General features: G+C 54.2%; 1 protein-coding gene and 1 pseudogene across 1 annotated transcript; one reads left to right on the top strand and one right to left on the bottom strand.

Annotated features, from left to right (window-relative positions):
* The first annotated feature begins 23 nt into the window (after positions 1-23).
* XNDC1N (XRCC1 N-terminal domain containing 1, N-terminal like) lies at positions 24-5,706 on the top strand. Its single transcript, XM_066209443.1, has 7 exons — positions 24-197; positions 1,208-1,346; positions 1,451-1,606; positions 1,912-2,059; positions 2,257-3,400; positions 4,265-4,404; positions 4,625-5,706. Exons 3-5 carry the CDS (start codon positions 1,546-1,548, stop codon positions 2,489-2,491), a joined length of 444 nt encoding a protein of 147 aa, XP_066065540.1. The 5' UTR covers positions 24-197; positions 1,208-1,346; positions 1,451-1,545; the 3' UTR covers positions 2,492-3,400; positions 4,265-4,404; positions 4,625-5,706.
* Positions 5,486-24,907, bottom strand: LOC136303151 (nuclear mitotic apparatus protein 1-like; annotated as a pseudogene).

The raw sequence follows: 24,907 nt of genomic DNA on the forward strand, positions 1-24,907 counted from the left end.
TGTAACCCCCACTGACAGCACCAGCCGCCTCCCACTGCGGTGTCGGCAGTGTCAGCGCTGCTGGGCCGCCTCCCTGCCCCCGCCCGCCCCTTTCCGCCTCCGTCCGGCGCTGTTCCGGAAGGGGCGCAGGTGGCTCCCGAGCTCCGCCCGCGCGGGGCCGTAGCGCGGCATTGGCCGCGCGCTGTATATCCCGACAGGTATCGCGGCCGGGCCGGGTCGGGGCCTGAACCGGAGCGCGGTCGGGAGCGGGGCTGGAGCGGGGCGGGAGCGGGGCGGGAGCGGCCGGGCGGGCGGTGAGCGGCGGGACGCGGCGATCAGCGGGTCACGTGATTTGGGCGGCGGAAGGTTTGGGATCAGTGCGACTGGGGCTGTGGGGTGAAGCACTGGGTGCCACTGGGTTGGGGAATGGCGTGGAGAGGCTGCGGGGTAGAGCCAGGGGTTTAATAGGGCTGGGAAAGTGGGGAAGGACTGGGGGGCTATAGCGATGGTAGAATAGCTCTGGGGCGTTGCTTGTGGGTCTGGGAACACGGGCCGTGGAGCTGGAGGGAGTTGTGGGTAAGGACTTGAGGGCACTGGAGAGTAGGGCTGGGGCTTGTGGGCTGGGCTGGATGTGGGTGGCACCCGGGTGGCAGAATGGGGCGGGAGCGGGGGTTGTGGGGTGAGCTGGGGACGTAGGGGTGGCTGAAGGGCGCTGGGGGATTGTGAGTCAGATATGGGGGTTGCTGCTGGGCCAGTAACCTGAGGGGTGGTGGGGCAGGTCTGAATGGTTTCAGAGCCAGGAGATGCCCAAGCTCATCAGACTCTCCTCTCTCCCCACCAGGCCCTGGAGGGATCCAAAGGGAAGTTATGTTCTGGCAGAGTGTTGGCTCCAAAGGATGCTGAATGGCTCCGGTTAAAATCAGCTATGTGGTGTCCTTCTCTCAGGTTCATGGGGGTTTCCTCTGGGGGTCGGGGTGTGGGGGTGATCCCTTCTGAGCTGCTGGGGTCTCGGAAGACACGGGTCAGGGTGTGACAGGGTGCAGTACTAGCTCTCCTTATTAGGCTGAAGGGCAATGATTCACGTGATTCTTGCTCTCTCAAAATGGGGTGTTGTTCCTGTAGGTTACCAGAGAATTCCATGCTTCTCCCCTGTGATCAGAACAAGCTGGAGTGGATGGTGTTTAGGGAGGGATTGGTGCATGATTCTGTACCTCTGCTGTGTGTGCAGGACCCCAAGTACCTGGCAGAGAGCCTGCTGAGTGAGGATGGCATACAGCCCTGGCTTGGCTGCCCCAAGGATCACAGGGGGCAGCTGAGTGTGGAGCTACAACTAGAGAGAGCCAGTCCCATTGGCTACGTTGACGTTGGTACTTCCCTGTCTCCCACCTGTGTGCAGCAGCCAGGGCCATGCCCCACAATGGGGTCAGCAGCTCTGAACCCCCTTGCCCCTGTCCTTCTCGCTGCTCCCCAGGGAACTACGGTTGCGCCTTTCTGCAGATTGAGGTTGGACGTTCCTCGTGGCCCTGTGACCAGCCCTATCTCACCTTGGTGCCCACTGTCACACTGATGACACCAGCTGACTCAAAGCTGGACCAGAATCGCTGTGGGGTTTGGATGTTTAAGGAAGGTAAGGATTGATCCAAAGGAAAAAGGCATGGGGAAGAGCTGTAGGCCTGGTGGTGGGATGGAGCTGTTTAGGGGGGCGGTGCTAGGATGTGGCTGATAGAAGGGTAGAAGAGGACAGGTGGACTAGGGATCAGGGTTGTTTCTGTCCTCAGGAAGCTGTACTAGCTCTGCTTCCCTGCCCCAGCCTCTCTTGTGCCCATAATCCCCTAGATGTCCTGGGTGGCACAGCAACAAGCAGAGGTAGGAGTGGTGTTGGGATAGTGGTCAGTGCTGTGCCCCATCCACCCCAGATGCTCTTCACCACAGCAGATTTCTCAGAGCTGACAGTGGGGCAGAAGTGGGACCATGTGCAGCTCACCTGCAGCCAGCCCTTCAGTCCATATAGTGGCTTCGGGCTCTCCTTCATCCGCCTGCGCGCACCACAGGAGCAGGAGCCTGATCCCCCCTGGACACAGTAGGTGTCTCTCACACCTCCATGTATCTATCCCTCTCCATGGGGAGACAGCAGGAAGGGGCCGCTCCTCCACAGACACCACTTGGGCCCCATGGAAAGCCCAGGAGGTGCCTGCTGGGCTGAGCTAGGGGCTGTGCCAAGTGTGGTGGACACAAGATACCTGTCTCCATTGCCTGGGGCCTCCTCTTGTCCCACAGGAGGATGATGAGCTCTCAGACAGACCCTGGTGCTCCAGCCCTGCCTCTCACTGCACTTTCTTTTCTGAACCATCCTTGTAAGTGGCCTGGTGTGATCCCCTCCATCCTCCTTGGGCAGTGTGGCCTGGAGCCCCTTGAGGTGCTTCCTTGGTTCCCAGAGCCCCAGCTCCCACTAGCCTTGTCCCCTGGTTGTTGGAGTCCAGGGCATTCCTCTGGGTGCCCTGGGAGGTCATAGACCTCGGCAGAGAGGTCTGGGACCCAAGCAAGAGGGTTTGAGATCTGTACAGGAGGGTTTGGAATCTGTACAGGGGGTTGTAGACCCTGGCACAGAGCCCAGAGAGACACAGCCTTTGACTTCAGTCCATGGAAAAAAGCTTCTAACACTGAGAGAAGAATTACAAGTCACAAAGATGTGACAGACAGTAGTGTAGTGTGTCACAGGATGGAAAATTTTGTAGTTTTAGGGTTCTTAGTATGTAGGTGCATGGGGAACAAGATGGAGAATTTAGGGTGTTGCCCTGAGTCCTTCCTTCTTCTCCCCTGACCTCCATTTTCTGGTGATGGTGGCACAAAGTAGTTAAAGGAGATTGGGTCAGAGTAGAGATGACCCCTTTAGTATAGGTAATAGGCATTGGCACATAATTGTAAATAAAATGTACGTAGTTATCTGTATAAAAGGTAGTGACCTCCTATTGAGGAGGGGAGTCGTCCTGTGTCCGAACAGCTGTGAACATCTCAGTCGGGCACAGAGAACATTGTAAGATAAGGAAATAATAAACAACGCGAGAAATCAAGAAAAATAAGACCTTGAAGACTCTGCTTTCTTGCATCTGGCTAGAGGCCTTCAGAGGGCAAAAAAGACTCACTCGAACCACCACCTAAAGTCTCAGGACAAGAAAACCAAACCCGAGACCTGGTGAGGCTGACACTTCCTATCCCTAGGAAATCCAGGGAGGAGGAGCAGCTGAGGAGCCGCCTGTGGAAGCTGGAAGGGGCTGCCTGGAGCCCAGCCCACCTCAGCCGCTCTGCCCGGATGGCGCTGTTGGCAGCACTGAACCAGGCACTGAGGCCCCGAGCTGGCACAAGCACCCTGGGGGATCACCCAGAGTGCCGGCTGAGGATGTGGGAGATCCTGCAGTGCCAGGTAGGTGAATCTGCACAGCCATGTCCTGGGGTGGTCCCCCGACACTGTGGGCAGCAGGGCAAGGGGGAATTCTGCCCCTCTGCTTTGCTCAGAGACCTCCCCACCTGCAGAGCTGCCTCCAGCTCTGGGACCCCCAACATCGGAAGGGTGTGGAGCAACTGGAATGAGTCCAGAGGAGGCCATGGAGATGCTCTTGAGGGCTTGAGCCCCTCTGCTGTGGAGACAGGTTGGGATACCTGGGGCTGTTCAACCTGGAGACAAGAAGGTTCTGAGAACTTGGAGCCTCTTCCACTGCCTAAAGGGGCTCCAAAAGAACTGGAGAGGCACAATTGCCTGGGAGTATAAGACAAGGGACAATGGCTTCAAATTGACAGAAGAGAGGGTTAGATGGGATATTACAAAGAAATTCTTCCCTGTGAGGGTAGTAAAATACCAGCACACGTTGCTCAGAGCAGCTGTGGCTATCCCATCCCTGGAAGTGTTCCAAGGCCAGTTTGATGAAGCTTGGAGCTGCCTGGTCTAGTTGAAAGTGTCCCTGCCAATGGTGGGGCGCTTGGAGCAAGATGAGCTTTAAAATCTCTTCCAAACCAAACTGTCCTCTGTCTCTGTGATTCCTGCCTGGTCTTCCCCAGGCTCTGCACTGGATGTCCCTGCAGCCCCCTCGAGCACCTGCAGGCAGCTGGACAGGCACTGTGCTCCCAGCCCTGTTGGCAGGTAATCCCATGGGTCACTGTCTTCCTCCTGCCCTCACCCTGGTCGTTTACCGCTCTCAGTCTTTCCCAGATAGTTCTGGGCCCAGCCCTTCACTCTTCTGTGTTGGCAGAATGTGGCACAGGATGCCTCCAGCATGTGACCTCTCTGCAGGGCTCCAGCTGCCACCTCAAGGACACCCAGGGTGAAAAGAAGAGCCCGAGCCTGTGGCCCCCTCGAGAGACGCGTCAGGAGGAAGGACGGGGGACAGGCCAGGGGTGATAGGGAGACAGGTGTCTGCCCCATCTGCTCAGGTGAGTGCCGGGCAGGGGACACTGAGCAGCAAATGGGGATAGTGGTGGCAGTTCTGTAGCTGGGACACATCACTCCTGCCGGTGCCCTGGCACTGGAGGGACATCACAGTGCATTCCCAGGCTGCCATGAGAACCATCAGGGAGGGTGTCAGTCCAAACCCCGTATCATCCCAACACCACTGTGAGTCTGTGACAACCACATCACCTTCCCTTTCCACAGGCTGCTTCCTGCTGGATCTGCTCCCCGCAGACGCCTCCCACTGTGGAGAAGACCCCACCACAGTCTGGCCTTTCTTGTCCCCTGATGCCTGGGTGTCCTGCCCCATTTGCCAGCTGCCCTTTGGCCTGGCAGAGGTGGAGCAGCATGCCAGCAGCTTCGGGGAGACATCAGGGTGATGCCCTCTCCTCCCCCCAGTGCCTGCAGTAGGACAGCAGAGCTGGGGACAAACCTTGTGTCACCACCCCTGGGGGCTGAAGCTGCAGTACTCCAGGCAGCAGAGACACTGCAGCCCCTGGACATTTTTGGCAAAGCTGGTGTGAGGATGGAGAAGGCACTTCCACCTCCGTGGCCAGGTTTGGTGGGGTTTGAAGCACTGAAATGGCAGGAGTCGCTACTGGAGAAGAATAAGTTAAAGGAGAAAAAAGAAGAAAGATGGGAAATCTGCACTATGACTGCTTGGTGCTACAGCAGGTTCCCTGGGTGAGCATCCTGCCTTGAACTGTGTAGTTCATGGGGATGGTGATAGGACAAGGAGGAGGTCATGCTTTTTCTCCCCTCAAGCCCTGATAAGGGTTCCATGTGGACTATAGGAGGAGGAAGCCAGGAGCCCCAGAGCAGTTAAAAATACACTTTATTTACAAGTAGAAACATTTCAAAATGGTGCCTCAGCTTCCCAGGGATGAGCAGGAGGACAGGGCAGTTGGGGGAGTCCCACACAGAGGGAGCAAGGGTGGTGGCCCTAGGGATGCTAAGTTTCACCTCTGTCCCTGTAACTGGAGCTGCAGGATATCCCTGGGGAGAGCTCAGCCCCTCCAGCCACAGCCTGGTGCCAGCCCCTGCACTCTTGTGTGTTTCTAGCCCTCAACCCCTGTGCATCCCCTTGCCTTGGGTCCCAGAAGGGTTTAGGGTGACAATGGGTGTTGAAGATGCTGAATGACACCTCTGAACCTGCAGAGGACAGGCAGGGCCATTAACTCAGGGTGGGACAGGACAGAGGGGTCCCTCCTGCTCCCCCCTTTTCCCTCTGAAGCTTACCTGCATGGCTGGCTGCTCACTCTCTTGACTGACCTGGGAGCCGCTCTGCTCACTGCGGTCCTGGGTGGTCTGGGGCCGTGGGAAGCAGCTGGTTGGCTTCTTGGACTGGAAAACAGGGGACTGGCTAGTACGGTCACCCTGGTGGTCACCCTGCTGGGGGGCTGGCAGCAATGAGGGAACCAAGGGGGTGGGGGGAGGGCATGGGAGCAAGGGTAGCAGTGCCCGGGGAAGGCAGAAGGCTCAGCCCTTTGCCTCTGGAATGGTCTCCTTGCCAACACTGGGAGCCTCATGAGTACTAGACACACCACCGGATACTAGGAACACTGAGCACTGGGATCCAGGATCGTGGGAACATATGGCACATGGGGATGTTACCCACAGGGCCACAGCAGCTCCCTCAAAACCTGGAACATCTGTTGTTCCCAGTAGGATGCTGCAATGGGGGACTGGGCTGAGCTCACCGGGGGGGTGTCAGGGCCCTGGAGGGTCTCCTCTGAGAGGCGCTTCCTCCGCTGCCGGGTAGTGATGCTGCTGGCCTGTGTGCTGCCCTGGCTGCCTGCGTCGCTGCCGGCGGCGATGATCTGGGAGGGCTGCATGCTGGCACGTTGCAGCGTCTCTTCTGGGTCCCCCATCTTCACGTCCTCATCCATGATGGTTCCCGAGGAGGTGGAGGGCTGGGGACGGGATGTGGGGATGTCACTGAGGGGCACTGTCTGTTCCCAGACCTCCATCCAAGCCCTAGCTCTGGAGAAGGGGTTGCCTGACCTCCCCCTCCCCCCCCATACCATGTTCTCTAGGGGGTAGCTGGTCTTCAGGTGGGGGGGGGGGGGGGGTGGGCCTGGTTCTGCCGCTGCAGCTCTGCAATGCGGTTCCAGTCATCCATCTGCTCTGGCTCATCCTGGCACGTGCCCAGGTTCATGGTGCTCTGGCCTAAATCCAAAGCAAGGAAGGATGAGGGGGGTCCCAGGTAAGACCTGAGTCCCCCAAGCCAGGATAGAACCCCACAGACAGCAGTCCACGTGCCTACCCTGCCCACACACACCAAGGCTGGAGATGCTGGTCTGCTGCAAGTGCAGGGAGCTACAGGTGACTGGCCGGTACCCAGGGAGGCCCAACAGTCCTGATTTGCCAGAGGTCTTCTCTGGGAAGGAGGTTTCCATCTTCACAAGAGTCTCCTGGGAGGGGAAGCTGGTGAGGGAACGGCTGGAGGCACCCGAGCATAGATGGCCCTTAGCAGGGGAAGAGGTTCTTGTGGACTGAGCCAATGGGATGTTCTTGACGCTGACCAGTTCAGACTGCGCCTGTTTCTGGGAGAGAAAAATCCAGAAACACGGGGATCACAGATGGGTTTAGGCTGAAAGGACCTTAAAGCTCATCTCCTTCCACCCCCTCACTTCCCTTGGCAGGGACACCTTCCACTAGACCAGGTTGCTCCAAGCGCCGTCCAACCTGGCCTTGAACACTTCCAGGCATGGGGCAGTCACAGCTTCTCTGGGCAACCTGTGCCAGGGCCTTGCCACCCTCAAGGGAAGAATTTCTGCCCAATATCCCATCTAACCCTGCCCTCTGTCAATGGGAAGCCACTCCCCCTTGTCCTGTCTCTCCAGGTCTCTTGGAGCCTCTTTAGACACTGGCAGGGGCTCTAAGGTCTTCCTGGATCCTTCTCCAGACTGAACACCCCCACTCTCAGCCTATCTCTAGAGCAGAAGGGCTTCAGCCCTTGGAGAGCTTCTGTGACCTCCTCTGTCCTCTCTCCAGAAGCTCCATGTCGTTCTGATGTCGGGGGACCCAGAGCTGGAAGCAGCTCTGCAGGTGGGGTCTCATCAGAGTGGGGCAGAGGGGCAGAATCCCCACCTTGCCCCACTCCCCACTGTGCTGGGGATCAGCCGAGGACATGGCTGGACTTTAGGATGCCAGTGTACATTGACAGGTCATGTTCAGCTTTCCAGTTCCCAGCATGCTGGGTCCCTCTGCAGTGCTGCTCCTGATCCCTGCCTGCCCCAGCAGGGCCCCCCTGCTCACATCTGTCATGGTGATGTTGATGGTAGTGCGGTGCCGGGCTGAGCACGTCTTACAGCCGGATTTGAGGGAGAAGTCACCCGGGAAGTTGGCGCCACTCTCCTGCTGTGACGGCGTCTCACAGAGGATGGGGGTAGAGACTCTCCAGGGATGACTTCGTCTGGGGCAGCCGCTGAGACAGCAGTGACTCTTCACTGTCTGATGGCTCCATTGAGACTTCCAACTGAGAGCTGGTAGCCTTCCTGCAGAGACAGGGGACGAGGGTAGCACCAGCAGGCTTCAGGCCATCAGGAACAGTGGATTTTTGGGGTGCTGGCAGCAGATTAATCTGGTACCTGGTGGAGCTGAGCAGCTGTGCCTCATCGAGGCTATCAGTGCTCTGGTCAGCCATACTCTGGCAGGAAGTCTCCTGTCCCTTTACTGTGGCAGTCATCACCTGGAACTTGCTGAGTTCCCGCTTCTCTAATAGCTCCTGGTTCTGCTGCTTCTTGGCATCATAATGACTTTTTGCCTTCTCCATCTAGGACATAAAGCAGAGGAATCCTGTCAAGCTTTCCAGCAGTGTCAGGGACAGTAGGGCCATGCTAGCCCCCAGCACACCTGCCCTTTGTAGTACTCAGCTGCCTGCTCCTTCTGGGTGAGCTGCACCTGCAGCTCTGCCACCTTCTCCTGATGGCTGGCGACCGCTGCCTGCAGCTCCCCTTCGAGTGCCTGTGGGCAGGGAAGAGACTGGCTTAGAGTCAACCCAGGTGAGTCCCCTGGCAGCACCAACAGCTCCAGGGTTCAGCTCCCAGGTTTTTGGTCCCTCTTTACCTTAACTCTCTGCTGCTGGGTCCAGGTGGCCTTCTCATGCTGAGTCAGCTTTTTATTCAGCTCCTCCACCTGGAAGAACGTGGCTTGGTGAGACCAGCTTCAGGCACAAAACTACAATCTTCCTGTGGAGGAGCACATCCCCTCCTCTCTAGCCAGCTCTAGGGCACGACGAAGAGATTTCTTGCCACATGGACAACCGTTCAGCACCACCCACTGCTAAGGAAGACTGCAGGACACAGCAAAGTGACAGTCACCCCATGTTAGTCCTTACAGCAAGACTGGTTGGAACTACCCAAGCATAAGGAGCAGCATGTGCTGGAAGCAAAGCCTATTTTAAGTTCCCAGTGCCCCAGGGCTTGCAACCTGGAGTCCCACAAGTCATCCAGCACTCCTGACACAGGTAGATGGCTGCTGCAAGTTCTGGCCTGGCCAGGCTCTCCCTGCTCCAGGGGATGCTTGAAGAGCCCCCAACCCCCTGGTCATAGCCACAAGGCCTCTGCAGTGTCCTGAGTAGCTCTGGCTGGGACTGGACAGGGAAATTGGGCTTTTCCTGCATTGTTTCCCAAGTGCTAATTCCTACCACATCTGAGATCAATGCTGCTCTAGCCACATCTGGACCATGCTGTCTGAGTGCAGCTGTTCCTACCAGTTGTGCCAAGGGCTGGGCCTCGGTTAAAGGTGGGAGGGGAAGCCACCACAGCACTGACAGTCCCACACTGAGAATCTCTGGATGCTCCTAGCAGCCACTTGTTGCGTGGAACCAAGTGGCCCATGGCTGGGTGCATATTGTGAACAGTTCACAAAAGAGGGTGGCTCCAGTGTGAGGTGACAAATAAGGAGGGCTGTGCACTGTCACTGAGCAGCCAACACTTGGTGTGTGTTACCTGCTTAGTTTGGTCCTTTTGGATTATCTCCAGCTGCTCCACCTCAAGCACAAAAGGTAGAGGTGAGTACACAGCTGGCACACAGGCTGTTTTTCATAGACTCATGGAGTCATTTAGGTTGGAAAAGCCATCTGAGATTGAGTCCAACCATTCCCCCAGCTCTGCCAAGACCACCACTAATCCATGCCATCAGGTGCCACATCCACATGTCTGTTAAATCCCTCCAGGGATAGGGACTCTTCCACTGCTCTGAGCAGACTGTGCCTTGGCTGGACAACCCTTTCAGGGAAGGAATTTTTTCCTAATATCCCACCTAAGCCTCCCCAGGCACAACTTGAAACCATTTCCTATTGTGTCATTTGTTAACTGGGAAAACAAGTTACCTGGGAGACTCCTATCTGGTTGCACCCTCTTTTCAGGGAGCTGTTTCACGCTTTCAGGGGAGAGAGGGTCCCCCCCAAGCCTCTTTTTCTCCAGGCTTAGCCCCCCCCAACTCTGCTGCTGCTCATCAGACTGGTGCTTCAGAAACATTTCAGCACCTCAATGTGACAGTCCCTTTCACACCCAGGAATGTTTCCCACACCCCCAGTCCCTGTGCTGAGCAGGACATGGATTCAGGGGTGTGCAGAAGGCTGAACACCCTTTTTCCAGGAGGGCTCCCCCAGCCACAGCCCTCCTGCTGGGAGCGGAACCCTTACCTGAGTTGTCAATCTCTGCTTCGCTTCCAGGAGTTTCTTCCTCTCTTCCAGGGCTGGTGCTTTGCTGCTCTCATACTCCTTACTCAGGTCCTCCAGCTTCTGTGCTGCCTCCTTAGCCTCCTGCCTGCTGCTGGTCACCAGCTTCTCAGACGCTGCCCGCAGCTGCTCCAGCTCCTGCGTGTGCTGCTCCCTGGCCTGGCCCAGTTCCTCGGCCAGGCTCTTGCTGAGCCCCTGGTTCTCCTTGGCCAGCTGAGCATTGGCCTGTTGCAGCCCTGCCAGCTGTGTCCCCGCCTCTGCTGCCTTAGCCTGCAGCCACTGAATGGCTTGGTTCTGTTCCGCCAACTGCTCCCACAGCGCTGGCACCTCAGCTGCCTCTAGCTTGGCCTGTGCTAGCTCGGCTTGCAGGGCAGCCAGGAGCTGCTCCTTCTGTAGGCACTTGTCCTGGCAGACCTTTGCCTTCTGCCGCAGCTCGTCCTCCCACTCACTCTGGCAATGGCGGTCCCTCTTCAGGGCCTCAATGGTAATCCGCTGCTTCTCCATCTCTTCTTGGAACCACTGTACCTCCACCTTCATCAGTGAGCACCTCTCAGCTGCACGGGAGGCTGCGGTGGCCATCTCTGTCTGCAGCACCCGCAGCCTCTCCTCCAGCTTCTTGCTCTTCTCTGACTCAGCCAGGATCAGGCGTTTCAGCTCCTTGCTCTCCCCTTCCTTCTCCGTCACCTGGCGACAGAGGATGGAGACCTCATGCTCCAGGCTGCTGATCAGGCTGTTACTCCTCTCCATCTCTTGGACACACTGGGACACTTGCTCCTTCCAGCTCTCCTTCTCCTGCACAGCAGAGTGGAGGGATGCCAGCTCCTTCTCTGCAATCTGCAGCTGATCTATGGTGCCTAGATCATAGTGGAACATAGTGCATGTTCCTGGAGGATTACCTCTCGTTCTTCTTCCTTGGATTTGAGCTTCTCCTGGGAGAGCTGCTGCGAGACTCCCTCCAGTGCCTCAGCAGCTCTCTGGGCATCTTCCTCCAGCTTGGCCACATGCTGGGCTGCCGTTTGCTCTGTTACAGCCGTTTTCTCCTGCTTGGAGGAAATTTCGGCCCTCAGCTTCTGCTCCTCGCTCTCCTGTTGCTTTGCCCATGCCTGAGTGCTGGACAGGTCAGCCTGGAGGCCAGCCAGCCGCTCTGCCTGGGCCTCCAGCACAGCCACCTTCTCCTGCTCAGTCTGTAGCTGCTGGCAGGTCCAGCTGTGCTCCTGGCTGAGGGAAGAGACAGACAACACAGAGTCTGGGGATGTGGGAGCGACACGGTCCCACCTAGGCAGAAGGAGTGTGTGTTCCTGGAGGATTACCTCTTGTTCTTCTCCCTCAGCTCCTTCATTTCTCTGGGCTCCAGCTGATCTTAAGCTTGCTTGGCAGTTGTGAGTCATTCTGGACCGAGGGGTGGAGCTTCTTTAGTTGTATACCCATTATAAGCGGTCTCCAGGGAGTGCGGCGACCCGGAGTGGGCAAACGGGCGTGGCAGCTCTCTGTGTGTGGCCAAGGCAGTTTGCGCAGGCAGGGTTGCTAGTTCTCTTGCTGGTAAGGAGTACTGTGTGTTGTTCGAGGTATTTCTACTGGCTGGCTGGTCTTGGGATTTCTGTTAGTAATGGTTTCAACACAGTCGAAAACTGTGGTTGGTACTAGTGTATGTGACCAAGTGGAGCCTCCAAAAAAGGATGTGTCTGTACAGACCCATTCCGGCCCAGAGTGTTTGAGCTTATTGGTTGTTTCAGGGGATGTTGTGAAGGAGGCGTGCCTGAGGTGTAAGCGAGTGAATGACCTCCTTTCACTGGTGGCTGAGCTTAGGGAGGAAGTTGAACCATGAAAGAGTGTCAGGGAAAGTGAAAGGGAAATAGACTGGTGGAGTCCAGCCCTTCCATCTTTAAGGGAAGCCCATCTAGATTCAGAGGACTTGTATGCCTCCCACTCCCAGGCAATAGAAGAGCACCTGGTAGATGAAGGGGAGTGGAAAAGGGTCCCTGCTCAGGGAGGTAATAATAAAAACTCCCCCTGACCCCCATCCCCTAGCCAGGTGCCACTTCAGAATAGGTATGAGGCCCTGCATCTAGAGAGCCGGCCAGATGATTTAGAGGGAAATTATCTGCCCAGTGAGCCTCCCAGTTATGATTCATCTATAAGACCTCTAACATCAAGAAAAAAAGAAGTGTAATCGTAGTAGGTGACTCCCTTCTGAAGGGAACAGAGGGCCCCATATGTTGCCCGGACCCATCCCACAGGGAAGTCTACTGCCTCCCTAGGGCCTGGATACAGGGTATTACTGAAGAGACTTCCTGGGCTGATTCAGCCCACTGATTATTACCCACTGTCGATACTCCAGGCTGGCAGTGATGAGATCGAAAAGAGGAGTGTCAAGGTGATTAAAAGGGACTTTAGGGCACTGGGTCACATGGTTGATAAGACAGGGATCCAAGTAGTGTTCTGCTCAGTCCCTTTGGTGGCAGAGAAAAACGATGGAAGGAATAAGAGAACTCACATTGTTCACAAGTGGCTTAAGGGTTGGTGTCATTGACAAAATTTTGGGTTCTTTGATCATGGGGCAACTTTTATGGCATCTGCTCTGTTGGAACCAGATGGGATTCATCTCTCTGTTAAGAGCAGAAGGTTCTTAGCTCAGGAGCTGGCAGACCTCGTTGAGAGGGTTTTAAACTAGGTTTGAAAGGTGAAGGGGATGCAGCTGGGCTGCCTGGAAGCAGGCCCAAGGGTGCTAAGCCTGAGTTAGGGGTGAAATCAGTAGCCCAGCTGAAGTGTATGTATACCAATGCAAGCAGCATGGGTAACAGGAAGAGCTGGAGGTCATGGTGCAACAGCAAAGCTATGATGTAGTCGCCATCACAGAAATGTGGTGGGATGACTCACATAGCTGGAGCACTGTACTCGATGGCTACAAGCTCTTCAGAAGAGACAGGAAAGGGAGAAGAGGTGGTGGGGTGGCCCTTTATATTAGGGAGGCTTTTGACATCATAAGTATTGGAACTAATGAAGATGGTGTTGAATGCCTATGGGTAAGAATTAAGGGGAAAGCTAACAAGGCTGACATCCTACTGGGAGTCTGTTATCATCCACCCAACCAGGAGGAAGAGGTGGACAACTTATTCTATAAGCAGCTGGAGAATATTTCAGGATCATCAGCCCTTGTTCTTGTAGGTGACTTCAACCTGCCAGACATTTGCTGGGAACTTAATGCAGCAGAAAAGAGGCAGTCCAGGAAATTTTTAGAGTGCATGGAGGACAATTTTTGTTGCAACTGGTGGGTGAGCCCACTGGGGAGGGACTGTGTTAGATCTGTTGTTTGTAAGTAGAGATGGGCTGGTGGGAGATATGGTTGTTGTAGGCCAATTGGGGCACAATGATTATGTAATTATAGAGTTCTCAATATTTGGTGAAATCAGGAGGAACACCAGTAAGACTCTTACGCTGGACTTCTGGAGGGCGGACTTTGGCCTGTTTAGGAGAGTTCTTCAGAGAGTTCCCTGGGAAGCAGCTCTTAAAAACAAAGGAGTTCAGAAAAGCTGGGTGTGCTTCAAAACAGATTTTGAGGGCACAGGAACAGACTGTCCCTGTGTGAGAGATAAGTCAGTGAGGTAAATGTCCAGCCTGGATGGGCAAAGAGGTTTTGGAGGAACTTAGGAATAAAAAGAGGATGTATCATTTTTGGAAGGAGGGTCAGGTCCCTCAGGAAGTATTTAAGGGGGCTGCTAGAGCAGGAAAAAAATTAGGGAGGCCAAAGCTCAGTTTGAACTTAAAATGGCGACTTCTGTAAAGGATAATAAAAAAATGTTTCTACAAATATGTTAATGGTAAAAGGAAAGGTAAGGCCAACCTTTGTTCTCTGTTGGATGAGGGAGGGAACTTAGTAACTGCAGATGAGGAGAAGGCAGAAGTGCTTAATGCCTTCTTTGCCTCAGTATTCAGTGGGAAGACAACCTGCCTTCAAGACAACTGTTCTCTTGGACTGATTGATGGTGTCAGGGAACAGAATGGTCCCCCCATTATCCAAGAGGAGGCAGTCAGAGAACTGCTGAGATTCTTGGATGCTCATGAATCTATGGGCCCAGATGGGATCTATCCCAGGGTGATGAGGGAACTGGCAGAGGAGCTTGCAAAGCCACTCTCCATCATTTACAATCAGTCTTGGCTCACTGGTGAGGTTCCAGATGACTGGAAGATGGCCATTGTGACACCCATTCACAAAAAGGGTGGGAGGGAGGATCCCAGTAATTATAGACCAGTCAGCCTGACCTCAGTACCTGGCAAGATAATGGAATAGTTTATACTGAGTGTCATCATGCAGCACTTAGAGGATGGCCAGGGTCTCAGGACGAGCCAGCAGGGGTTTAGGAGAGGTAGGTCATGTTTGACCAACCTGATCTCCTTTTATGACCAGGTGACCCGCCTGGTAGATGCAGGAAGGGCTGTGGATGTTGTCTATTTGGACTTCAGCAAGGCCTTTGACACTGTCTCCCACAGCATACTCCTGGAAAAGCTGGCAGCCCACGGCTTGGACAGGAGTACTCTTCTCTGGGTTAGAAACTGGCTGCATGGCTGGGCCCAGAGAATGGTGCTGCATCCAGCTGGCGGCCAGGCACTGGTGGTGTCCCTCAGGAGTCTGTGCTGGGGCCTGTTCTGTTCAGTATTTTTATTGATGACATGGATGAGGGTACTGAATCTTTCATTAGTAAATTTGCAGATGACACTAAGCTGGAAGCATGTGTTGATCTGTTGGAAGATAGGATGGCTCTGCAGAGAGATCTGGAATGGTTGGATGGATGGGCTGAGTCTAACAAGATGAAGTTTAATCAGTCCAAGTGTCGAGTCACACTTTGGCCACAATAACCCCCTGCAGCGTTACAGGCTGGGGACGGTGTGGCTGGACAGTGCCCAGGAGGAAAGGGACCTGGGGGTACTGGTCATTAGCCAGCTGAACATGAGCCAGCAGTGTGCCCAGGTGGCCAAGAGGGCCAATGGCATCCTGGCCTGTATCAGGAATGGTGTGGCAGCAGGAGCAGGGAGGTCATTCTTCCCCTGTACTCAGCACTGGTGAGGCCACACCTTGAGTATTGTGTCCAGCTCCGGGCCCCTCAGTTTAGGAAGGATGTTGGGATGCTTGAGTCCATCCAGAGGAGGGCAACAAGACTGGTGAAGGACTTGGAAAACAAGCCATATGAAGAACGACTGAGGGAGCTGGGGTTTTTTAGCCTGGAGAAAAGGAGACTCAGGGGTGACCTTATCACTCTCTACAACTTCCTGAAGGGTGGCTGTAGTCACATGGGGGTTGGTCTCTTTCTCCAGGCAGCAACTGACAGAACGAGAGGACACAGTCTTAGCTGTGCCAAGGGAAATACAGGTTGGATATTAGGAAGAAGTTTTTCACAGAAAGAGTGATTAAGTACTGGAGGGAGGTGGTGGAGTCACCATCTATGGATGTGTTTAAAAAAAGACTGAATGTGGCACTCAATGCCATGGTTTAGTTGAGGTGTTAGGGCTGGGCGGGACTCGATGATCTTGAAGGTCTCTTCCAACCTACACATTCTGTGATACCTTTTGTTATAAATGCACATTATATAGTTGGCTTTTCACAAATATTAACATGACCACTATATGTATAATTGTACTGCATTATGTTTTATTAATAAGAGTTTAGAAGGGTAATGAATGTGTATTTTCTGATTATAGCAGAGGGTTAAGACTGGGGTTTTTTTATCTCTTCTTTGTAACGTCTAAACCACCAAGCCAGAAGTTATGGGAGCCTTGTGACTGTTAACTTTGTTTTCTTATGCAAATGAAAAGAACCAGAAAACCTCAGAAGAAAATTTATACCCATGTTACCAGACAAAGTGGAGTCACCTACAAAATAAATCTATTAGATAAGATGATCGGGGATACTTAAAACAGATCAAAAAAAAGAATGTTTGATTAACATCTATTGAATATTCCATACAGCACTCCTTAAAGATAGAAGTCCTAAAAGGGTGAGGGGGGGCTACGGGCAGACCTTGTGCCAAGCCCCCTCGGCTGAGAAGTTTCGCTTATTCTGTCTCCTAATTTGTCTATTTTTTTATTTTTATTAAACTTATAAATTTTTTTTAAAAGAGAGTGGAACTCTGTTTTAACACCTTTCCTCTGTAGAAATGGCTCCAGAGTCTCATTCAGGCACTTCTCGTTATCCAGCACAAATTTGAGGATGGATGCCAATTCAACCTGTGTTGGAGGAGCTGCAGAGTTCGTGGCTCTGCTGCAGGTCACAGGCAGCACCACAGCAGGCGTGTGGCAGTGGGCAGTGCTGCTGCCCAAACGTGTCGCCACAAGCTTTTGATAGCCCGAAACCCCCAGTAAGCACCACAGTGCCCACTCCATGTTGTCTTTCAATGGGACCCAGGAGGGCAAGTCTCGGAGCACCTTCCCCTGAAGGCACTGCTGCTCTCCCCTGCACCCCAGATGCAGAGAAGGAACCCCAAAGGGATTACCTGGGTCTTGTAGTCAAATTCATTCCAGTCCCCAGGATTCTTAGAACGCATGGAGGTGTGATAGAGGAGCAGCACGGCCACCTGCAGCAAGGCAGGAAAACCATCACTAACCCCAGGCCAGTCACAGACAGACTGGTGTTGTCTGGGACTAAAACATGCCACACAGTTACCTTGGCCAGCACCAGCTCCTCTCCATCCAGGAGTTTCTGTGCAGAGACCAGGTTTTCTGCAGCCAATTTGTGCCTGCAGTGTCTGCAACATGAAGAATTCCCCGTCGTCATGCACGAGCCACTGGGCATGCTGCCTCCCCTGAGGTGACACTCATGGCCAGGAGGGCACTGTAATGCATCCCCAGGGACAAGGGACATGGGGCAGGATGGGCTCCAGAGCTGAGATCCCAGTGCTCAGCCTTGGCCATTAACTCTGACCGACTTTCATTTCCCCCCCAGGAACCCCACCCTAAATACCAGGCTCCCCACATTGACACCTCCCCTGCAACATCAGTGTTTCTTTCCTTTTGTCCTTTTTTACTTACAGATTTTTTTCTATATTTCTATTTTTTAAATTGTTGGAAACACTAACAACTGGGTACTTAAGAAAACAAAAGAAGTGATCAAGCTCAGGGGAGGAGGGCATCTGGTTGCACTTTTCTTATCTGGGAGTTTCTCTTCGAGGGGCAGAGATACCATGAGAATTGGACAGGTAAAGGATGGGGCTGGGGCAACTGCTAGCTTTCTCTCTGGGGCTTTGGAGGAGGACAGTCGGAGCTGCTGCCACTGGAGCCTAGCCCAGAGCTGTTTCTTCTGCTGTGGGGTGAGCTTCTGCTCATGAGAGCAGCCACTGACCTGGGACCTTATTATCACCTACCTCACTAAAAGAGGGACCTATTACCATCTTCCCGGGTGCCTGGGATCCTGAGCTCGTCTCTCACTGCCCTGCTCAGAGCTGGGCTGCTGCTCTCCTGCCCCTGCCATTTCTTCAGCACTGCTCTGAGTTTTCCCTGCACTGTAGCCCCTACACCTCCTGCCTGCTAATACATCTTGCTGGCCCGGCTTGCTGCTTCCGAGAGTCCTGCTGGGGCACCAGGATTGACTGCCTCAGGGGGTTGTGAAGCAATGCCTCTCTTCCATCCCTACCCACCTCGGCCGAGACGCTATTACCACGTGCTCCCTTGAGCTCACGCCACAGCCCTCCCTGCAGCCGCGAGGGAATCATCGCACCTGCTCTGCCCGCCCAGAGCCACCAGCGCCCCTGGCGGCCGTGATCGTAACTGCACCAAAGGGGAAAGTGCCTGCGGCCGAGGCAACTGTCACTGGGTTTGTGGTTCTGTTTGTTGTTAATGCTGTAGTTGTTTGTTTGCTTTATTATACATACAACAGTAAAGAATTATTATTCCTATTCTCATATCTTTTCCTGAGAGCCTCTTAATTTCAAAATTATAATAATTCAGAGGGAGGGGGTTTACATTTTCCACTCCAAGGGAGGCTCCTGCCTTCCTTAGCAGACATCTGTCTTTCAGACCCAGAGAACAGGTCAGCCTGGAGGCCAGCCAGCCGTTCTGCCTGGGCCTCCAGCACAGCTACCTTCTCCTGCTCAGCCTGCAGCTGCTGGCAGGCCCGGCTGTGCTCCTGGCTCAGCGCCTGCATTTCCTCCTTCAGCCGCTTGCACTCTTTGTCCTCCCCTCGGGCAGCAGGAGAGGCTCCCATGGGCTGCTTCCGGCTCTCCTCCAGCACCTGGTATGTGGCCAGCTCCTCACCCCTCTCCGGCAGAGCTGCCTCTTGGTCCTGAATCAGCTGCTGTCTCTCCGCCTCCAGCTCAGCAATCCTGGCCAGGTTGCCCTCCAGGCACTCAGCGGCCTGTCTGTTCTCGTCCTCCTCAGTGTTCCGCAAGGATTCCTCCAGGAAGAGCAGCTGCTCCTGAAGGTGGCTGTTCTCCCGGGCCAGCTTCTCCCTCTTGGCCAACCTCTGCTGGCTCTCCTTTAGCCTGCCTTCCAGCTCCAGGATCTGGGCTTTCAATGCCTCTGCTACCACTCCCTGCTGCCGTTGGACACCCAGCTCCAGGATCTGGGCTTCCAGTTCACCGACTTTGTGGCTCAGTGCAGCCTTCTCCTTGTCCACAGCCTGCAGCTGGCTGCTTAGGGATGCGTTGGCCTGCTGGAGCTGCTGCAGGGCAGAGTCCCTTTCCCGCAGGGTCTGCTCATGCTGGGCACTGAGGGCAGCCAGCTGCTCAGCCTGGCCCTCAGCAGCCTGTGCTTGCAGGTCTTGCTTCAGCCTCTCTCAGGCCCGGTGGCTCTCAGAGAGGGAGTTCTGGAGGCTGGTGACAAGGCTGTCCAGCTGCTGCTTCTCCTCCTCCAGCTGCACTCCTTTGGCCATGAAGCTGGACACCTCCTCCTTCAGCTCCTCCAAGAGCAGGGAGACTGTATTGGGTCTGAGTGAGACAGAGAGATGCTGCTCAGCAGTAGCCAAAACTACTGGTGTATTACCAACACCTTTCCAGCTACCCATGCAAAGCACAGCACTGTGAAAGCTTCTAAGGGAAAATGAACTCTTAATATTCCACACCCCCCCCCCGCCCCCCCCAGCAAGGATCTGGGAGTGGGAAAGATCCTGGGAGCAGACACAATGAGGCCAAGTAACCCAAATTAACCAAAGGGATATTCCACACCATATGATGTCAGCTCAGATACAAAAGCTAAGGGATGCAGGAGATGCTCCCTTCACAAGCAATTCATGCTGTGGGAGGCTGGGGAAGCCATCAGCTCCCTGGGAGCAGTACTTGCAAATTCAGCCCAAAAGGGGCTCTCCCAGAGTGCTCAGCCCTACATCCCCTATCCAGCAGCAGAGAGCAGCAGACTCTGCCCCACATGGTTTTGCCATGCATCTCCTGCCACTTGCTGCTCTCTCCAGCTACACTAGTTTACCATCCAAGCCCTTGCTGCAGGAGCCCCAATGTACCTTTGAATTGTCCCCCATGACTTCTCCCTTCTCCTGGGTGCTGCACTCCTCCAGCTTGGCCAGATGCTCCTCTAGCATAGAAATCTTTCCCTGCAGAATCTCGATTTTCTCTTCTGAGCATTTCTGGGGACAGAGATGGGACTGAGCATAGTGCAAGACAGAAGAGCCAACCAACCAAGGAGAGGCACAGTCACCCAGTCAGTACTGACACCATGCTTTTCCAGCAGCTTTGTCTCTCTCCACTGCCAGGACAGCAGCCTGTCCCACCATGGGGAATTCTTCCTAGGAACAGGGAGAGGCTTCCTACGGGAGCTGACAGTTCCACAGCTTCTCCCTGTGTGCTGGCACAAATGGGCAGCAGGCTCCTGGCTGCTGCACCCTGCTTGCAGTTGGCATGTCCCCAGCTGGGGGGGGGTATGGGGGGCTACCCACCACTCCCCAGGCCCCCTCACCTTATCCTGCAGGGCAGTATGCAGCTCCTTCTCCAGCTGTTGCTGCTTTTCCTGTGACTGTGCCATAGCACTGTTGTGCTCCTCCGAGAGCTCATTCAGGGCTTGCTGCGGCTAGACCATATTGCTGGCAATCTCCCGCAGCTGCCAAGTGAAAATCCATTCAGTCCAGAAGAGAGTCAGAGTGTGCCTTTGCTGTCCATGGCTCTGCCTACTCCCCAATCCCAAGAGCTGTAGCACACATGGGCATCCTGGGTTCTGGGTGCTCACCATATGCAAGCAGCTCCACCCAGTCCCCATTCCCCCACCACAGTTCCTATTTGGATCAGGATCCAGAGCCCAAGGCAGGCTTGGTCGCTGGGTCAAAGATGGCATTAGCAGAACCATAAACATCCCAGCATCAGGCACTGCCATTAAATCCTCCCCCCTGGGTTCCATCACAACCAACTGAGCTATGGGGACATGGAGAAGGCACTGCGCCCCATACCTTGAAGGAAAGATCCCCATTCTCCTCGGAGAGCTGGTGGATTTTTCGGTCCATCTGGGCTTTTTCAGTCTTCAGGTCCTGGCACTGCCTGAAGGCCTCATGCAGGCGCCCCACCAGGCTGTGGGAAAGGAGGTGGAGAAGGAGGGGTGCATGCTGGCGGCTGGCAAGGATATCACCAGCGATCGGTGCTGCTGGATATTGCCAAGGAAACCAAAGGTTCCAAGGGACCTCCATGCCTTGCTGTGACTCTACCATCAATCCAGTTCTAAAACTGGGTCCCAACATGCGGCAAAGCAGAGCAGAGATAAGCAGTGTTTGTGCTTTGCAGAAGCCCAACTGCTCCAAACTGAGAGCAGAGGCAGCTGTGGGACTCCAACCATGCCCCCGCAAAGGGAAGTAAGTGAGGAAAGGACAAAAAAAACATGGCACTTCCAGTGGAGGTTGGGCAGCCTTCCTGAGTAAACAATTGCACAGGGACAGAGGACACAGTGTGACAGGTGATTTCAAGTGTGTGACAAAGCCCAGTATATGAGATCAAAGAAAAGACATGGGAAAGGGGCTGAAGTCAGGAGTTCCAGGATCACCCTGAAAGCTTCCCCTTTTCCAGGCCAGGTGAGGCCCACATGGACAGCACACCCTTTTCACATAAAAGGAACGGCTGCTCCCATGCAGGGTTTGGGTTAACAGTGGGCTGTTAGAACAGGCTGCATAGTTTGGGACTGGATCCATGCCCACTGCAATAAAAATGGGCTGCAGGCCATAACTGCCCTGAGGGCACGGGCAGCGTGATGATGGCACAGCTGTGTCCTGGGCTGATCCCACAGTGTGGGCAGAAAGGGAGGAGGGGATTCTGCTCCTCTGTGATGGGACCTCACCTGCAGAGCTGCCTCCAGCTCTGGGGACCCCAGTATCACAAGGACGTGGAGCTGCTGGAGCAAGTTCAGAGGAGATGCTCCGAGGGCTGCTGGAGCCATTCTGCTCTGGAGACAGGCTGGGAGAGACCCAGGGGTGTTCAGCCTGGAGTAGAGAAGGCTCCAGGGACACCTCAGAGCACCTTCCAGCACCTAAAGGGGCTCCAAGACAGCTGAAGAGAGACTTTGGACAAGAGTCTGGAGCGACAGGACAAGAGGGAATGGCCTTCCTCTGATGGAGGACAGGGTTAGATTGGATATTGGGCAGAAATTCTTCCTTGAGAGGGGTGGTGAGGCCTTGGCACAAGTTGTCTAGAGAAGCTGTGGCTGCCCCATCCCTGGAAGTGTTCAAGGCCAGGTTGGATGTGGCTTGGAGCAACCTGGTCTAGTGGAAGGTGTCCCTGCCCATGGCAGGGCATTCCATGTAAATGAGCTTTAAGGTCCCTTCCAACCCAGACCCCTTCTTGATTCTGTGCCTGCTGTCTCCTCCCCAGGGCACAGAAGCAGAGGAACAAGAACAAGGTTTGCTTTCTCCCAATTCCTGCGCTGCTAGGGAAGAGACAGACAACACAGGGCCTGGGGATGTGGGAGTGACAAAGTCCCACCCAGGAGGAAGGAGTGCGTGTTCCTGGAGGATTACCTCTCTTCTCCCTCAGCTCCTCCATTTCTCTATGTTCCAGCTGGTCTTCAGCTTGCTTCTTATTGAGCTTTGCCAAGCAATCAATTTGCTGCTGCATCGTGGTGATCTGAGCACCTGGGGAAGGGGCAAGAAAAGGCCCATTACTAACTTTTCATGTCACCTGAAGCCCCCACAACAGCATTTCTGCACAGAAGCCCTCTGCAGCAGAAGATCAAAGAGTCAGGCTACCAGCGCTGCTGCTCAGCATAGGTGTTACTTCAGTCGTGGCTTTTGTTGCCCAGGATGCATAAGGGAACACAAGACAGAAGGAGGAAGCTGGAGTCTCACTTGCAGCCTGGCAGGATGGACCATGCATGAGCAGAGTTGTGGTGGGGTCACAACAGAAAATTCAGAGAAACAAGGGGAGATCTCTGCCCCACAGACCCCTCCCTGCAGCCCAAGACATCCTGCCAGTGACTGACCCTTCTCCATGATGAGCTTCTGATTCTCCACCACCTCCACCTCCAGCTCTTCCCGGTTCTCTCTCTCAAAAGCCAGCTGCTCCTTCAGCCGCCGCAGCTGAAACTGGGGGGTCTGCATGATGTCCCCCATGGGCGAAGACGGAGTGCTGGGCAGGCTGCAGGGAGACACACACACAGAGCTGCATTATCCGGAGCCAGCACAGGCCCCATGCAGCCAGACCCACTCTGCTACCCCCATCTCTGGGGCAGGTTCTCCTGCCTGGCTCCCCAAGGAACTGCTGCTTTAAAAATCTAGGAACAAAACAACACACATACAAGACAACTTCAATAAAGGAGGTAATATAAAAGCTGGTCTTTAATTGGAGGCCTCCAGGGGCAAATATGGAAAAATGCCCCTAGAGGCCTCCAATCAAAGACCAGCTTTTACATTACCTCCTATATTAAAATTGTTTTCTAGGTGTGTTCTTTTTTTCCTAGATTTTTAAGACATCAGTTCCTCCCCCTGCTGGTTCAACCCTCTTCTGGAGCCTCCCTTTTGCTAGTTCATTATGATAAAGTGTCTTGGGAGAGTGGCACGTCCTTGGTTCCCAAAAGAACCATGATTAGGATAGGGTCTTTGGAATGTGTTTTTCCTTTCTGTCTGTCAGGGTAGGAAAAATACTGGAGACAGATAGGAACTATATAAGTATACAGTAACAATCTAGAGAGCTACGAATATGTGAAGGAAATAAAAAGCAAAACTCATTTTGGCATCAGATTCACAGGAATAACTTTGATGCCACATCACTTGAGCAGAAAGGCCATGCTCCTCTTCTTGCCTGTACTAACACCAACCTTTAAGTGCTGGGCAAAATCTACCACCAGCATGCCCAGGTGGCCAAGTGCATCCCTGCTGGTGTCACCCACAGTGTGATCACACAGGGTTGAAGTGGTGACTGCCCCTCTGCGCTGGGGACTGTGAGGCACCTCGAATCCTGGGTTCAGTCCTGAACCCCTCACAAGAAAGACACGGAGGTGCTGGAGTGTGTCCAGAGAAGGGCAACAGAGGTGGGGAAGGGTCTGGAGCATGAGTCTGATGAGGAGCAGCTGAGGGAGCTGGGGGGACTCAGACTGGAGAAAAGAAGACTCAGGGGGCACCTTCCTGCCCTCTGCCTCTACCTGAAAAAAGGTTATAACCAAGTGGGCCCCAGTCTGTGCTCCCAGGTTACAAGTGACAGGACACTAGGAAAAGGCTGCAAGTTTTGCTAGAGAAGGTTAAGGTTGCATATTGGGAAATCTTCTTCCCAGAAAGGGTGGTGAAACCCTGGCACAGGCTGCCTGGGGCAGTGATGGAGTCAGTATCCCTGGAGGGATTTAAAAGCTGTGTGGTTGTGGCACTTGGGGACACGGTTTAGTGCAAGGCTTGGCAGTGCAGAATGAACAGTTGGACTCAATGATCTCAGAGGGCTTTTGCAACTCAAAGAGTTCCGTGGTGTTGTGAGGGAGTCAGAGGCAGCAGCCACGTGATTTTTGGTAGCAAAGGGTACAGCTGGCAGGAGAATGCAGAGGAATCATCTCCAGAGGCATGTATGAGAGATGATCCACACAAGGAGTTGTTATAAGGCAGCTGCATAAACCTTTGGCTTCCCAGGGTCCCAACGCTGCAAGCACAGACACCTCAGACAGGTATTAGGTATTACATGAGGCAAGAAGGTTTTGCTCACCTCTGCATGACAGCCTATTCCCAAAAGGATCTAGAGCTGGGCAGCTGAGCTCCCACAGTGCTACTGGAGGGAAACAGGCAAACAGGTTTGGTTTAAAGTTCACAGAAGACTACAGGTACTACCTGGAAACATTAAATCAATATTATTATTATTATTATGACAAGGAAGTCAGAGTGAAGTTGCTTCAGGTAACTACCAGACCCAGACAAGCCAGTGGCATCAGCAAGTGGCAGGTCTGCTCAGCAGAGTGCTGCAGGAACCATCAAACCCAAGCTGCCAGCAGCAAGAAGCCCCCATTGCTTCCAAGGAAGCACCCATAAAATGCAGCTGCCCTCAGGACAAGCCCCAAGATCTGCTTGTCCATCCCTGCTGTTGAAGTACTATGTCACACAGAGTTATTTGCATCAGTTCCAACAGAAACCGGAGGCCTTCAGGTTCATCCATCCTCATCCCTAGCCAGAATCCCCCATGTGCTGGGAGAAACAAGGGAATGCTGGGAAGACAGGGTAATCACAACACGAGACAACAGGAAAACCAGGAACGCTTCTCTCATCAGCAACAGGAGGGCATCGCTCAGCACTCACATCCAGAGTCAGGAGCAGAAGGGCTGTGGGGGTCACTTACATTGTAGGAGCGAGGGTGCCGCTGCTTCCACTGAACCAGGAGGAGCTGTGCCACCACGAGTGTGGCGATGAGGATAAGGACCAT

This window comes from Chamaea fasciata, unplaced genomic scaffold (assembly GCF_029207755.1).
Source record: "Chamaea fasciata isolate MVZ Bird 193981 ecotype frontalis unplaced genomic scaffold, bChaFas1.0.hap1 SCAF_2, whole genome shotgun sequence".
NCBI classification, from domain to species: Eukaryota; Metazoa; Chordata; class Aves; order Passeriformes; family Sylviidae; genus Chamaea; species Chamaea fasciata.